At 41.3% G+C, this 13,105-nt stretch overlaps 1 protein-coding gene across 1 annotated transcript in view; it reads left to right on the forward strand.

Moving 5' to 3' along the window:
* Positions 1-13,105, forward strand: part of LOC142560631 (uncharacterized) — a 223,655-nt gene that overhangs the window by 210,133 nt on the left and 417 nt on the right. The window contains exons 40-46 of the mRNA XM_075672856.1: positions 4,303-4,329; positions 4,506-4,532; positions 6,149-6,172; positions 6,921-6,947; positions 8,631-8,657; positions 10,473-10,512; positions 12,176-12,198. Coding sequence (XP_075528971.1) covers positions 4,303-4,329; positions 4,506-4,532; positions 6,149-6,172; positions 6,921-6,947; positions 8,631-8,657; positions 10,473-10,512; positions 12,176-12,198 — 195 coding nt within the window. The remainder of the gene's footprint in view (positions 1-4,302; positions 4,330-4,505; positions 4,533-6,148; positions 6,173-6,920; positions 6,948-8,630; positions 8,658-10,472; positions 10,513-12,175; positions 12,199-13,105) is intronic.

The following is a 13,105-nucleotide window of genomic DNA, read 5'->3' on the forward strand; positions in this document are numbered from 1 at the left end:
TAAATATTACCATCAGGTCATCCTATGATGTTTCTAGCTTCACTCTTTGTTTCCCAATTGGTTTGAACTATTTCACTCTTTTAATAAAGCGAGCCACGGAATGCGGATAATTGTTTATTATCTTGAGGAACCAGCAGTCATTGGCTCGCGTGCAGAACGCTTTTTTTTAATTCAGGCGCGCAATGTGTATTTTTCCGAGACCTGAATAGCAGGTTGTGGACATCATTGATTTTCACACCAGCCCTCAGTACTTTTTTAAGTGCTGCGAGCTTCAAAATTCAATTTTATGCCTAAATGTCGCACTTATATATACCAAAGCTAACGTCGCGATGTACATAAAAACAAAGTATACAGCCACTTACCCATATGTGATATGAGAAAGAGAGATGCAGACGCACAGGTATGTCCTTGGCTGGCTAGTGTTAATGCGACATGCTGAAATTTCGCGTCATCTCACGCGATTTGAAAGGTACTTCACGAGTGTTATTTACACATCTCTTACGATACCACGAGCTGTATCCCATTTGCAGCAATTTTCTCGAAAGCTGACCCCGAGATCAATAAATTAGTTCTGTAAAGTTGCGCATGCATTCAATTTTATATGCTGGATCAATATTGGGTCTCTGTTATGTGTGAACGGGATTGAAGACAACCTGCATTATTAGGTACACAAGTTCTCATGATGGCACATTTTACACGCTCTAAACAAGGTAGGTTCTAGTAACTTTTTGACTTCAAGTTCCTAATTTTCTGTATTGATATTTTATTTAGTTAGTAATTTACTTATTTATTACTTGTATTATCCACCGCGTCAAAGTCACTGTGGAGGAGACGGCTAGGCACACAGTGAGGGCACACATGTATAGTACATTTTCGTTTTCAGCAACCAGAAGACTGTTTTTGTGTTATCACTGAAGATTTTCTCCGGAATTTTTTTGCATTCTCAGGCATACGGGCGTAATCTAGAATGCCCGTAGAATTAATAATCTAATGTGTACTATTACTTGAGTGAGAATGTGCCTTTAAATTATTTTTTTGCAGCCATCCAAGCCTGCGAAACCAGGAAAGGTAATATTCAAAAGTTATACCCGTTGTTTTCTGGAACCACTATTCCCAAACATCAGAAATATTATCACAATAGCGAAACGAGACAATGATGATTAAAGCGTGTTACTTACATTAATGATGTTAGCCAACACATTTCTACTGGAACTGAACACACATGGCTCATGAGCAGCGCAGGGTTAAGGTGTTTATTATGAGACACTGGGACAGAAATATGCGTACTGAATTTACCAGTAAAGTCCACAAAATAACGAAAAGCATAAACGCAACGCGAGTATTCTTGGAAATTACGTTGGGCTTCATGCGACTGAGGCAAGCACATTATATCCACAGTGTAAAAGAGCATAAGCACTGTCTAGTGGATGGGGCCTGCGGTAACGACAATAAAATTCTTACGTGTTGCGTGCCATAACCGCCGTCGGGTTATGAGGCACACCCTAGCGGAGGAATGCGGATTAATATTGCCCACCTGAGGTTCCTTAACGTGCACCTGTACTTATTCAAACACCGAAACACTTGCAGGAACTACTATATATATATATATATATATATATATATATATATATATATATATATATATATATATATATATATATATATAGTAGTTCCCGCAAGTGTTTCGGTGTTTGAATAAGTACAGCTTGGTAAGCACAACGAAATGCCATTGCTGTTCAGCTGATTTGTATGCAGTTCCTTAAACATAAAACAATTACGTTTTGAAAAAAGAATAGATGCAGAAGATACCATCTGTTTCTGAACTTGACGTATTTCTTTCACTTTTTTCCACAGACTTCAAGGACGCCAAGTCCGGGAGAGGTAAGTCTTCATAAGTAAATAAATAAATAAATAAAAAAATAAATAAATAAATGTGTAATATATACAGGGCGTTTCAGCGCACAATTTCAAATATTTAAGAAACCGTCCCGTGGGACATAGTACAATTCTAGTCCATGAACCGGTCTACTCGAGGGGTCGGACATTACTTGCACAAAAAAACTGAAAAGGAATAATCAACTAATTATAAAAAAATTCACGAATTAATTGTTTAACCAATTCGGCAAGGACCTAGGGCTACTGTTATGGTTGAAATAACAAAAAAATATCCATCAGAACTCCGCTTTTACCGCTTTTGTCAGCGTTCATGCCGAGATATATTGGTTTTGCGATTCGTAAAGAAGGGTCCCTAGAACAGTTATTGTCGTACCTCAGATCATCCACATTTACACAGAGGACACCTTCGAAGTGATGCTTTCGTACAGGAATTTTATGTCGGCGCGCTGTAATGAAGCAGGTACACGGTTACATTGTTCTCTCCGAGCGTTTGCACCTTGCAGCCATCGCTGTGTCCGGCCTCCTTGGGCGTAACGTCACGGAGTGACGCTGGGGTTGGATACTTCTGGTTAATTTCAACTGGGTGTGTTCGCGCGGGTCTTTCTGACGCAGTTTCTTTTTTCTGGTTAAGCCGGCCTGGGACATAGGTAGCAAACCTTCGCGCCAAACTTAGTGCTGAGGCACCCGCCGTGGTTGCTCTGTGGCTACGGTGTTGGGCTGCTGAGCACGATGTCGCGGGATCGAATCCCGGCCACGGCGGCCGCATTCCAAGGTGGGCGAATTGCGAAAACACCCGTGTACTTAGATTTAGGTGCACGTCAAAGAACCCCAGGTGGTGGAAAATTCCAGAGTCCTCCACTACGGCGTGCCTCATAATCAGAAAGTGGCTTTGGCACGTAAAACCCCATAATTGAATTTAATTAATTAGCGCTAAGGCATGACGCGCAATTTCTGCAGGCTTCCGTTACACGAAGTGCTAATGAGATGGACGCCGTTGGGCCTTCGCGATGCTGCTGCGGGTGTACGTGCAATATGTAAATTACGTAGTGGCTGTTAGCGGCATTATTTCGGTTAGAGAATAGCCCAATGTGTCATGTGTAGGTTTACGATTGTCGCTATCTACGCTCGCCACATTCCTTTGGAGCTTCTAGCTGAAAAATAAAGCGCTCACAAGCTATGAAGATTTTTCAATGTGGCGAAATGGATTAGTTATATGTTTCTTCTAATCGATAATTTAAAAGAAATACAACCACAAAGCAACAACTTGGAGGACGCTTAAGATTCACCTTTAAGAGTGAAGCGCGATACCTTTCAAGGGTCTCTGACTGCTTCTCACGATTCCGAGAAACTGCGGCTTATGCAACCGTGATGTTTTTTTCCTGGAAACGCTGGCGGCGAACAGTATGCGCGAAGGCGAGCTTTCTGGTTATTTTTCTTCTTCTCTGCCGCATTGTTTTGCCAATTTTTGTACTCCAACGGGCGCGGTGGCTGTGAAAGTAGCTCCCTGAGAAGCCCACGTTGTCGCGTCAGAGCGTTCAGGCTCCTGACTGTTCAAATCGTTTGTGTTTTATTTTTCTCGTTAAGCCATTTAAACCAGTGAGGCCCTCTCCCCCCTTCCCTCACCCCTCCTTGGTGGAATGCCTGCGGGCCCTTGAGGTGGACCAAATAATATGTACGCAAAACGAAATACTGTTGTCGGTGGCGGCGCTCCGTGTCATGTTTCTTCGCTGCTAAATATTATCGCGCCTTCCTGACCATGGTCTCAAGCTGCACTTTTCTTCAGCGAGAAATACTAAGTTCAGTGCCATGTACTTAAAAGCATGTTTGTTACTACTTTCACTGTTCCTGCAGCATTTGACGGCCGCAGTTCCTACGGTAGCCAAGTTTGTTTCAAAAACTAAATAAAAAAAATCTATAATACGTCACAAGAGCAGGCTCAAGAACGTAAAGTGTCGTGTGTGACGTGGAATTTCGTCTGCAAAGATCCAATTTCATACACATATAAAAACTTTGGGTAGCGCATATATTTGTTTAACTGGCATCACTTCATTGTCCTCCACCTGTCGCCGTATAAACACTTTCGCCGTTAAAAATGGAATGTGTGTTCTTATTTTGTACATTCTGAAATCATAGGCTCGGGCACTAAGTGCGCTGACTGGCTGTGTTCCAGTTTTTAATCCTTGGAGTTCGCTTCGGAGAAAATATATACACTGTGGCAAAGTGTTTCGTTTCTTACGTGTGACTGGGGAAGCAATTAGTGCTGAGTTGTCTTCTTTGTGATGTTCTAAGTGGTGTTCCGACAGTGTTTTAAAAATGTATTTCAACGGTGCTTTATAATGCGGGTTGCGTGAGCATTTTAAGAAACACGATTCTTCTCCGACGCATTCATTTTTTTTTCTGTTACAGACACCTGTGACCCCTGCTTCAGGCACGGTGAGTGAATTTCGCCGTGTTTTATTTTTGATTTTACAGATAAAAACTTATTTTTCTTTGTGTTGTGATTACCTGTTGGTTATCGCTACAAAAAACGATGTCCTGCGTGTGTATATGAAGACGCCGGCCAGGGCTAGTTCTTGTCGTAATACAACGCTTTATTTTTTTTCTTACAGCCATCAGAAACGCCGGCTTCCGAGACGGTAAGCCTCCAAGGATGCCATCTCATTCAGAGGAGGAGGTGGAAAAAGAACACATGGCCTATATAATTTTGCATCGGTTTTAATCATAGCTTTTCGACTAGCAGAAAACTGCCTTGTTTTCTAACTGCGATTTCAGCGAGGAGCATTGTCGAAGTTAATTATTTAATCGAGTATATATACTATGAAGTGAACAAGCACATATTTCTATTCTTGTTTGACTGAGATGGCGTTGGCATTCTTATGGTAAGTTTCTTTTTTCGTCCCGTTATGCTATGCGTGCTTGTTTGTGCGTTCTTTCGGAGTTCCTTTTTTCTTCTTTCACAACTACTGACCTCAACATAATCAGCTCTCACCAACATGCAGGTAGTCCGGGCCCTACGAATTTATGCAATAGCACGGCTCTGGACAAATTGTTAATGCGTGGTAACGTTTGCATACTATTTTTATTACGCTACACTTTAAACTGTGCATGACTTAGATTGAGCTACGTAGAGTGGAAATATAAATGGCTCCAGATTGGTGTAATTCCAGCCAGTTTACACTCGTGTTTTCTAACACTCCCATTCAACATAATGTTCCACTGATGATACCCGATGATCATTCCTATTAGTTATACAGACGCGCCTTTGAGCATTGCAGTACATAAGCCAAACGTATACGATTTTACTACTCTCATATTGGTACCTCCGAATTCCTAATTACCATTGGAAACATACCGCAATGTCCCATGGTTAGCCTTTCTAATATACTGGAGCGAATCTGTATTAGTGAGTAGCTGACTAAACCAGTTAGCAAATATTACAAGCTATATTAAGTTTCTTACTCAACCCTTAATCAAATTTTTTATACGAATGTACTTACGAATAGCCTTACGAATAGCCTTACGAATGTACTTACGAATAGCCTTACGCAACAGTGAACGAGTCGTGATATTTCTTGATATGGATTGGTATTTCGTATCATATCAATCAGGACACCTCTTGTATGCTTCCGATTTGACGTCATCACAGGTGAACGCCCTTAAAAGTGAACCAGAAAAACATCACGACCTTTTTCCCTTCCGTATTTCCCTTTCATTTCTCAATCCCAGAGCATAAACTTTTATTATGTGAGCATTGGTTGCAATACAGTTGTTCAAGTCGATCGACAAGCACAAGCGAACATCAAAGCAAGCAATGCAACTGTATAATAAAAACGTATGACCATGATGTACGCATACTACCTGTCCGTAAAAGTATGGTGCATCAAAATCCTTGATGCTTCTCCAAGGAACACTATTAACTCTGCCAGTGCGAATTTTTATTTTTTAGTTTGCAAACATGCATAGTGATCCATAAATACTTCGTTTAGCGCAAAACAACGGCACAAGAAAAGGAGACAGGACAAGTTGTTTTCTTGTGTCCGTTGTTTTGCGCTAAACGAAGTATTTATTGATCCGCACCAACTAGCCCGCCAACACATTATGCATAGTGATGTTTGCATGCAAGTTGTCAGCACTAAAAGAGAAAGCTCAATCCGACAAGCCTTAACAACCGTGTGCAACAATTACTTTAACAAAAAAAAGCTTCCCCTAAGCCTCCTCGACTGACTCATGTCAATTTCGTACTTCCACACAGCCACCAGAGACAACCCCCGAAGAGGTAAGCTACGAAACATTCACGCTGCATCTTTCCTCGTACACTGCCTACTACTACAGATTTTGTTTCCTCTCTCTATACAACAGTTATGAATACCAATTTTTAAAGAGATGTGTCTAACCTTGAGGAGTACATTTTCTTTGTTTTAATTTGTACGTGTAGATGCCGCTTTATAGCAAGTCCTGGGATATCACTAATGCAATTTTTTTTAGTGGCTTCATTATCAAGAAGTTTGCTCGTATAACAAGGCGCTCGTATAACAATTAGCTACTTATTACTTGGTCAGCAGTGATTTCCTGTTCAGCCTATAGGCGCTAGAGCAACAATATATATATTTAATGCTCCACTTTGTAGTTGACACGGACGAGTTAACACACCACGAGTTAACATGTTATTCCTATCCCAAAAATTGTGAGCTTCTTCAATGACTGCGTTAATATGTGCATTCTCTAAGCACCACCAAAGCAGAGTTTTTCACTGTTGGCAAAAATGCCTGTTCTTCAAGTAATCAATATAATTTTTTTGTATTATAGCACGCACATCAGAAAAGTTCACAAGCTTGGCTCAACGACGACAAACGTCGCATGCTATGTCTGATTTTGACAAATACAGATTCAGTATCAAAACATAGCAAATCAAAATTTCCCTATGTCCTATCACGACCGTTGCAATTGACATGTCCAGATTTGTTCCAACACGCGGCGTTCTCTTGCATTGTGTTTTAATGACTGCTTCTCAATTACTTCCACAGAGGAGCTCAGCTTCAACGACGAGGATGGTGAGAAAGAAAACTTGCTGGTTAAACTTGTTGTAAACGTGCTCGCTCTGGCTGGCAATCAAAATTGCTGCTTCGCCTAGCCACTATAATATGGCTTTGCAAGCTCCAACTAATCTGAAGCGACAACTATTTCAAGAATGCTTCCAGCACCCCATCTTAAGCTTCGCGATTATTTTTCTGTTGTTGCTGCGCAACGTTATTACCTCATTAGTAGCAGAACGTTAGAGCGCAACCAGTAATCTTTGCATATAGTTGCTCCATTTGAAATTCACCATTTTCTTCAGTTTTGGCACCTATTATGTAGTATTCGATCGTGGCGCCATATCAGTTGTTTATGTACTTCATGATTAAAGAAATGCACGAACTAAAAAAAATTGTTTTCCTTTTTGATCTGCATCCTCATCATTTATACAAATTACCTTTTCTCTTGGAGCCAGAGCTTAGCGCAGAAGTTAAAATAGAAAAGCTGTCAAGCCTTACAAAAGTTGTTGTAGACATACTGTCTTTTTGTTGACATTTGGCTTCATTGATTAGACTTTCTTTTTATGTACAACTAACTCTGTTGCATGATATTTTGCAACTGAGCCGTCCTTTATTTCAAAGCGAGCTTTAGTCATAAGGTATTGTTCTGTAGTGGCTATAAAGTAATCTAATGATCTCATTGTTTCTTATGACAACGATAACAAAATTTTGGCAAAAGCGAGGGCTGCATCAGCGGGCCTCCACTCCACGTGATCCGCTTTGTACTTCCTTGTTTATCATTTCTAAACAATCAACAAACCAAAAACGTTATGTTGGTTTGCGACATGAAATAAATTTAGTTTGCGAAAATAAACTCCAAATATTTTTTTTTTCCATTGCACAGTGCCTGGATGAATTTGCAAATCCATATTTTAAGGCTCTAGTACAAAGTCTATTAGAGGAATGCACTAAACTGTCCGCCAATCTAAAATGACAAAAAATGTAATTTCTTTATAAAAATAACCTTTCATAGTTCTCTTACTGCGTCATAGGCACATACGCTAACGCAGCCGTGAACAGTAGTACATGCATAGTGTAACGTTTGAATACTCTCAAAATCAACAGCGATGAGTATCTAGATGATCATCGAGCTGGGCCACGTAGCATCGCCTTCTTTCAAGCAGGCTTAAAACGTTTTATGCAGCTTAACTGAAATTAGAATCGAAACTGAGAACAAATGGAATACTTTTATCAAACGGTAGATCAGATATTTGCTTCGTTTATGACGTTTTTGCGTACACGTGAGATTGCTGTGCAATGCCCAATATAGTGTTACATCGTTGATAACAAACAGGAACACTCGAGCACACTGTGGGCAAGAGTTCTGACTTTGTCGCACTATTTTCGGTTAAAAAAATTACCTTAAGTCCTCTTTTTCATTATCTTCGCTTTACAAACCTATCGGGTAATTGGATAGTGTTCACGTCGCTTTTGCTCGATGGTTTAGCACGCAAAACATAAAACCTTGGTGTTTCACTTGTGCAGGACGACTGTGCTTCGTTGTTCACCGGTGTTATATCGCTTCGAGCATAAACAGCACAGTTCGATAAAAAAATAACTATCAAACGCGTATTTAGGAACCCTTTCTGTGCTGCGATAAATGCACCTTACTTCATAAATTTCATGTACTACGAAAAATAAAATTTTTCCATCCACTTGCAGGAACCAATGCCAACTTCCCAGATGACGGTAAGTGCAAGGATTTGAACGTGATTTTAGTGGCATACAGATCACAGAAACTACCTGTAGGCGGCTGCTTAACAGAAATACCAACCGTTATTATGTTGATCCTAGTGCTGCCTAACACGTATTTAAAAAGTTGGTAGTTGAGATAGCACATTAGAGAACACGACTGCGGGATAGAGGGAGACGTGGTGCATCTTGATTGACACTCTACGAAGAAAGAGCTGGAGCTGAAAGGGCTCTTACGGAATGCAAAATAAGTTAAAAAAAAAATAAAGATTGTGTGTATGGAGGGGGAAGGCCAGGAGAAGTCCGCAGCAGCAGCTCTGTCTGGAATAGGTGGAGAGGTTGCCTATGCCTATGGGTCTAATCAGTGTTTGCCTATTTCGTGCATTGCATATTCAGGAACGTGAAATAATGGCACTAAACAAAGGCAGAGTTTTGACAAATTAAAGAAGTAGGCAGGTAGCTGGCGTAGCGCATATTGCATGTGTTTTCATTCGAAATATTACGGTTCATTTTTCGTAGCATGCGTAGATGGGCATACAGAAATTGCCCGCGGTTTTTGACTTCTCATTTAATGGCATATACTTTGCGACTGCCCCCCCCCCCCCCCCCATGCAGACAAAGCGACATACTTTAGCCTTTACTCTGGCGAATTTTGATGCTAGGCCATTTTCCCAAAACTTCTTTTTGGATCATCGACACTTCCCGAGATATATACTAAAATACCTGCGTGGGACATGCTGCAAATTTTTAGGCATTACCAACGACAACGCTTCAAGTATGCTACTGTGTTCACGAGTTGCCCCCATCACACCAACACTCTTGTCATCTTCATCCTCCATCAGTGTTCCCTTCCCCTTTTGTCTTTTCAATATGCAGAGTAGAAGGTTAGAGCTAAACAAAACTCGGGCTACAGCACTCTGCCTTCTTTTATAAATGAACAATGAAGTGACTCTAGCAGGAATTACAAAAAAAACTCTGTAAAGCCCCCCTTGTAGCATGAGTGACACGATTCCTATCCCCATAGTGCCAGACTGAAATGCTTCTCTAAATATTTCCATTAATGCCGTCTATATGAATATCACGTAAAAGCAATACCATGATAGTTACCCTTCTTACTGTAGTACCAAGGTTGCCTTTTGGCTTGCAAACACAATAACTTAAAGGAATGTTTTGAAAAGAGTAAGGTGGGATACACCGTTACAGCAAAGACACAGATTTGTGGCTCACAGTTTGTCACCTTGGTGGCAACTGGCAATGGAAGCAACGACAGTTACTCCACTGTACACTGTACAAGTGCGTCGGAAGGTATCAGCTGTCATCCACGAATTATATGCTGCGAGCCTGGGCGATTGCACTCTTGAGAGAGAGAGAGAGAGAGAAATGCGGACTTAATCTGCCCTCGTGTCCCCTTTGACAGCGGGCGCCTCCGTACCAGGATTACACAATAAGCCATCTTCAAGTCAAAGCAAAATGTGCCAGTGCAGTGATTACCCGTTTTTGGAAAACTCCCCCTCTGTGCACTAAATTTGCGAGCTACATCCCCTGTTGGAACTCAGTTATGCTTTCTCACTTGACGGGAGTCTCTCTGCTGTTTCCGGTGCAGCAACGTTGTTGTATATTGGGCCGTTTTATAGTCTTATCGACGTTGATTACACTGTTCCTAGCAGTGAGGGATAGTATCCCCGTACAGTAAACGAGAGCACGTTGAAGTGTCCCTATTTATGTATCGAGACCAAACGTTTCAAAAAAGCAGAGTGTACTTGAATCTCAAAAACTGAGCACAGCTAACGGCGTCCGATTTCTATCTTACAGTGCAAACCGACGACGTGTCCACCGTGCCCAGTGATACCACGTAAGTGCTATGCCCCTCTTGCGTAACACAAAACCACTCTAACACCGACCTCTCGACGAATTAGTGTTTAGAGATATCTTGTTTGTTGTATGATGTGTTTAGATATAGTGCAAGCAGAGGTTACCTGCAGGAATGCCAGATAATAAATCCCCCATATACGGCAAAGAATATGCCCTTCGCAAGCATGCAGTTCCAGAGACGTTAATGAAGGAGAACTGACAAGAATATGTTTAAAGTATTTCTTTTTGCTCAAATAAAGGTCCAGCTCATCGCACTGACCCCCCAAAAAATATGCTAACAAGCGTCAAATACTCACAAATTACAACAATACTCGTTTGTACGAACCATCTTCAGTTTGGCTAACCACGTGTTTGATATATCATGTCGTCATTAGCTCGCTCCATTCCGGCAATCTCTGAGGCTCCCACACGTGATCACAGCCAGATAAACTGCACGCAGCACTTTTGTTTGCTTTTTTACCATGAGCAACCTAATCTTACGTAGACTGATTGCTGCACAACTTCGACGACCTTTGCTCGGTGTCCTGGCATCACGATATGAACGCTGACGCCATGTACAGCGTTTGAATACCAACGTTATTATCAAAATGTGTTCCCCAGCCTTCATAATTGCTGCCCTAGTTTCACGTACGATAAGCAGGTGGTATTGTTTACAACTCCGAAAACACGCGTTAGTAATTCTATTACAGCACGCTTTCGACAGAAGGCTCGCTGTACCGGTTTCGTAACACCGTATCGCTTTCAACGCTGCTGAAATTAGGTGTATTCTTGTGGGTGTCGGTGGTATAAAAAAACGCGCACCTTTGTTTCTGTGACTAACATCTTAGTAGTTGCGGTTTGTGAGACATGCTGCAGAGAAACACAAAGTAAGAAAGAACGAAGCATAGTTAGCGTAACTGTCACGAATCTTCGTGAGGTTCTACTTCTGAACGCAAGACTCCACCTCGAGCATGAATACCCAAATTTAAGAGTGCCAAGTAACTTTCCCAATTGAATAAAATGCTGAGGAATAGGAAGCATTTTACGAAATCAGTCGGGAAGTAAGAGAATCAGATACGTTCCCAACTTTAGTCCCAAGCGCGCACATCTTTCTTCTGGAGGTTATCGCACGCAGGCAAACTGTCACGAAAAAAATTTAGCAGTGAAATATCCTCTAGTAACAACCAGAAGCAAACTCAAAACAAACGGCCCCGGCAGTGACATGTACCGCTAGCGTTCACATAAATTTCAGGGGAGCTTGCGTGAGCCGCAGATTAATACATTATGTAACAAAAACAGGAAACAAGGTTTCGCTGTGTTTTTAATAATGCTAAACGATAAACACTGCGCAATTTAAGCGGGAAAAAAAATCTTGCTGCAGGTGCGAGCTGCACTTACGAGCAATAAGAATGGGAAAGCAACAAAGAACTTAGCAGAAAATGTTTCCATTTTTCCTACGGCAGTTATTCCATTCTGAACGTCCCAAAGACTATTACAGCACGATGTTCGCTGTGTCTACAGGCATACCCGTATACTTATTGGCTTTGTGTGCAGCTGTGAAAGTAGTTATTCTTTAGTTTCAGTGTCACCGGACAAAATATATGCAGCTTTAATTACACATATGTCGAATGCTTACGTTTCTCCTGTGACGTGTTTTCTTACAGCCGAATGCACCGAGTTAATAAACGTGAGTTATAAAAAACATTTCCCATACTATTGAGCACAGCTACATAGACAGTCATATTATAGAACTTGGTGTCATATTAAAATTAACATCTGTATAGGAAATGCATAACAGCGATAACTAAGATATTACCATTCAATAAAAAAATTTCAAAGACAAGTGGAGTTTCCGGTCAAACAGAACGCCTTGGTTATCGCTCTTTCCTCCCTGTACCAGAACCAGCTTGCCTAGCAATGATTTCTTATTGAAGAATATCCATTTTCCAGGTCGGCTAAGGTCACTCGAGCCCTGCGATAATTCGTGTGAATTGGCACTCCTGTATGGATGTTTGCCACTTGCTTAGCTGGCGTAAGGTCGCTAACAAGTGTTCAGTGAAGGCGCAGCAGCTTGAGAAGTCTGCCGTTGAATACTACTTATGCAAAGTAGCGAGGAAGCTATCTGCGCCGATCTTTCTGTTTCAACAGAGCAACATCCTGCTAGTGTTGTTTCTATACTATTCCCATTTATCGTAACAAAAAACACAAATTCTTTTACAGCGAACCGTAAGTTTCAATTTCATTTCGCTTCAGCCGTGTGAATTTATTTCCGTTAGCGTCATCGCTTTATTATGCTCCTCAGAAATGGAGTTTCAGTGGTTGCTAATAACTAACGATGCTTTGCATGATATCAGCGACTAGAATGCCATCTCTTTCTGCAGCAAATTGGGGAAATCTGTGAAGTGACCAGCGTGAACACTTCACGAACGGCACGGGAATGCGCAGTCAGATTAACTTGCACTGAAAAATGGCGGCACTTCAACACTACCTAACGACATAGTAAAATATTAGCTGATCAGTAATTGGATTAACTTTATTTGTGCTGACACAAAGTCGCAGACGGGCGAGTAGGCAGACTTTGACCAGTATGTGCT

Source organism: Dermacentor variabilis, chromosome 10 (assembly GCF_050947875.1).
Source record: "Dermacentor variabilis isolate Ectoservices chromosome 10, ASM5094787v1, whole genome shotgun sequence".
Taxonomy (NCBI): Eukaryota; Metazoa; Arthropoda; class Arachnida; order Ixodida; family Ixodidae; genus Dermacentor; species Dermacentor variabilis.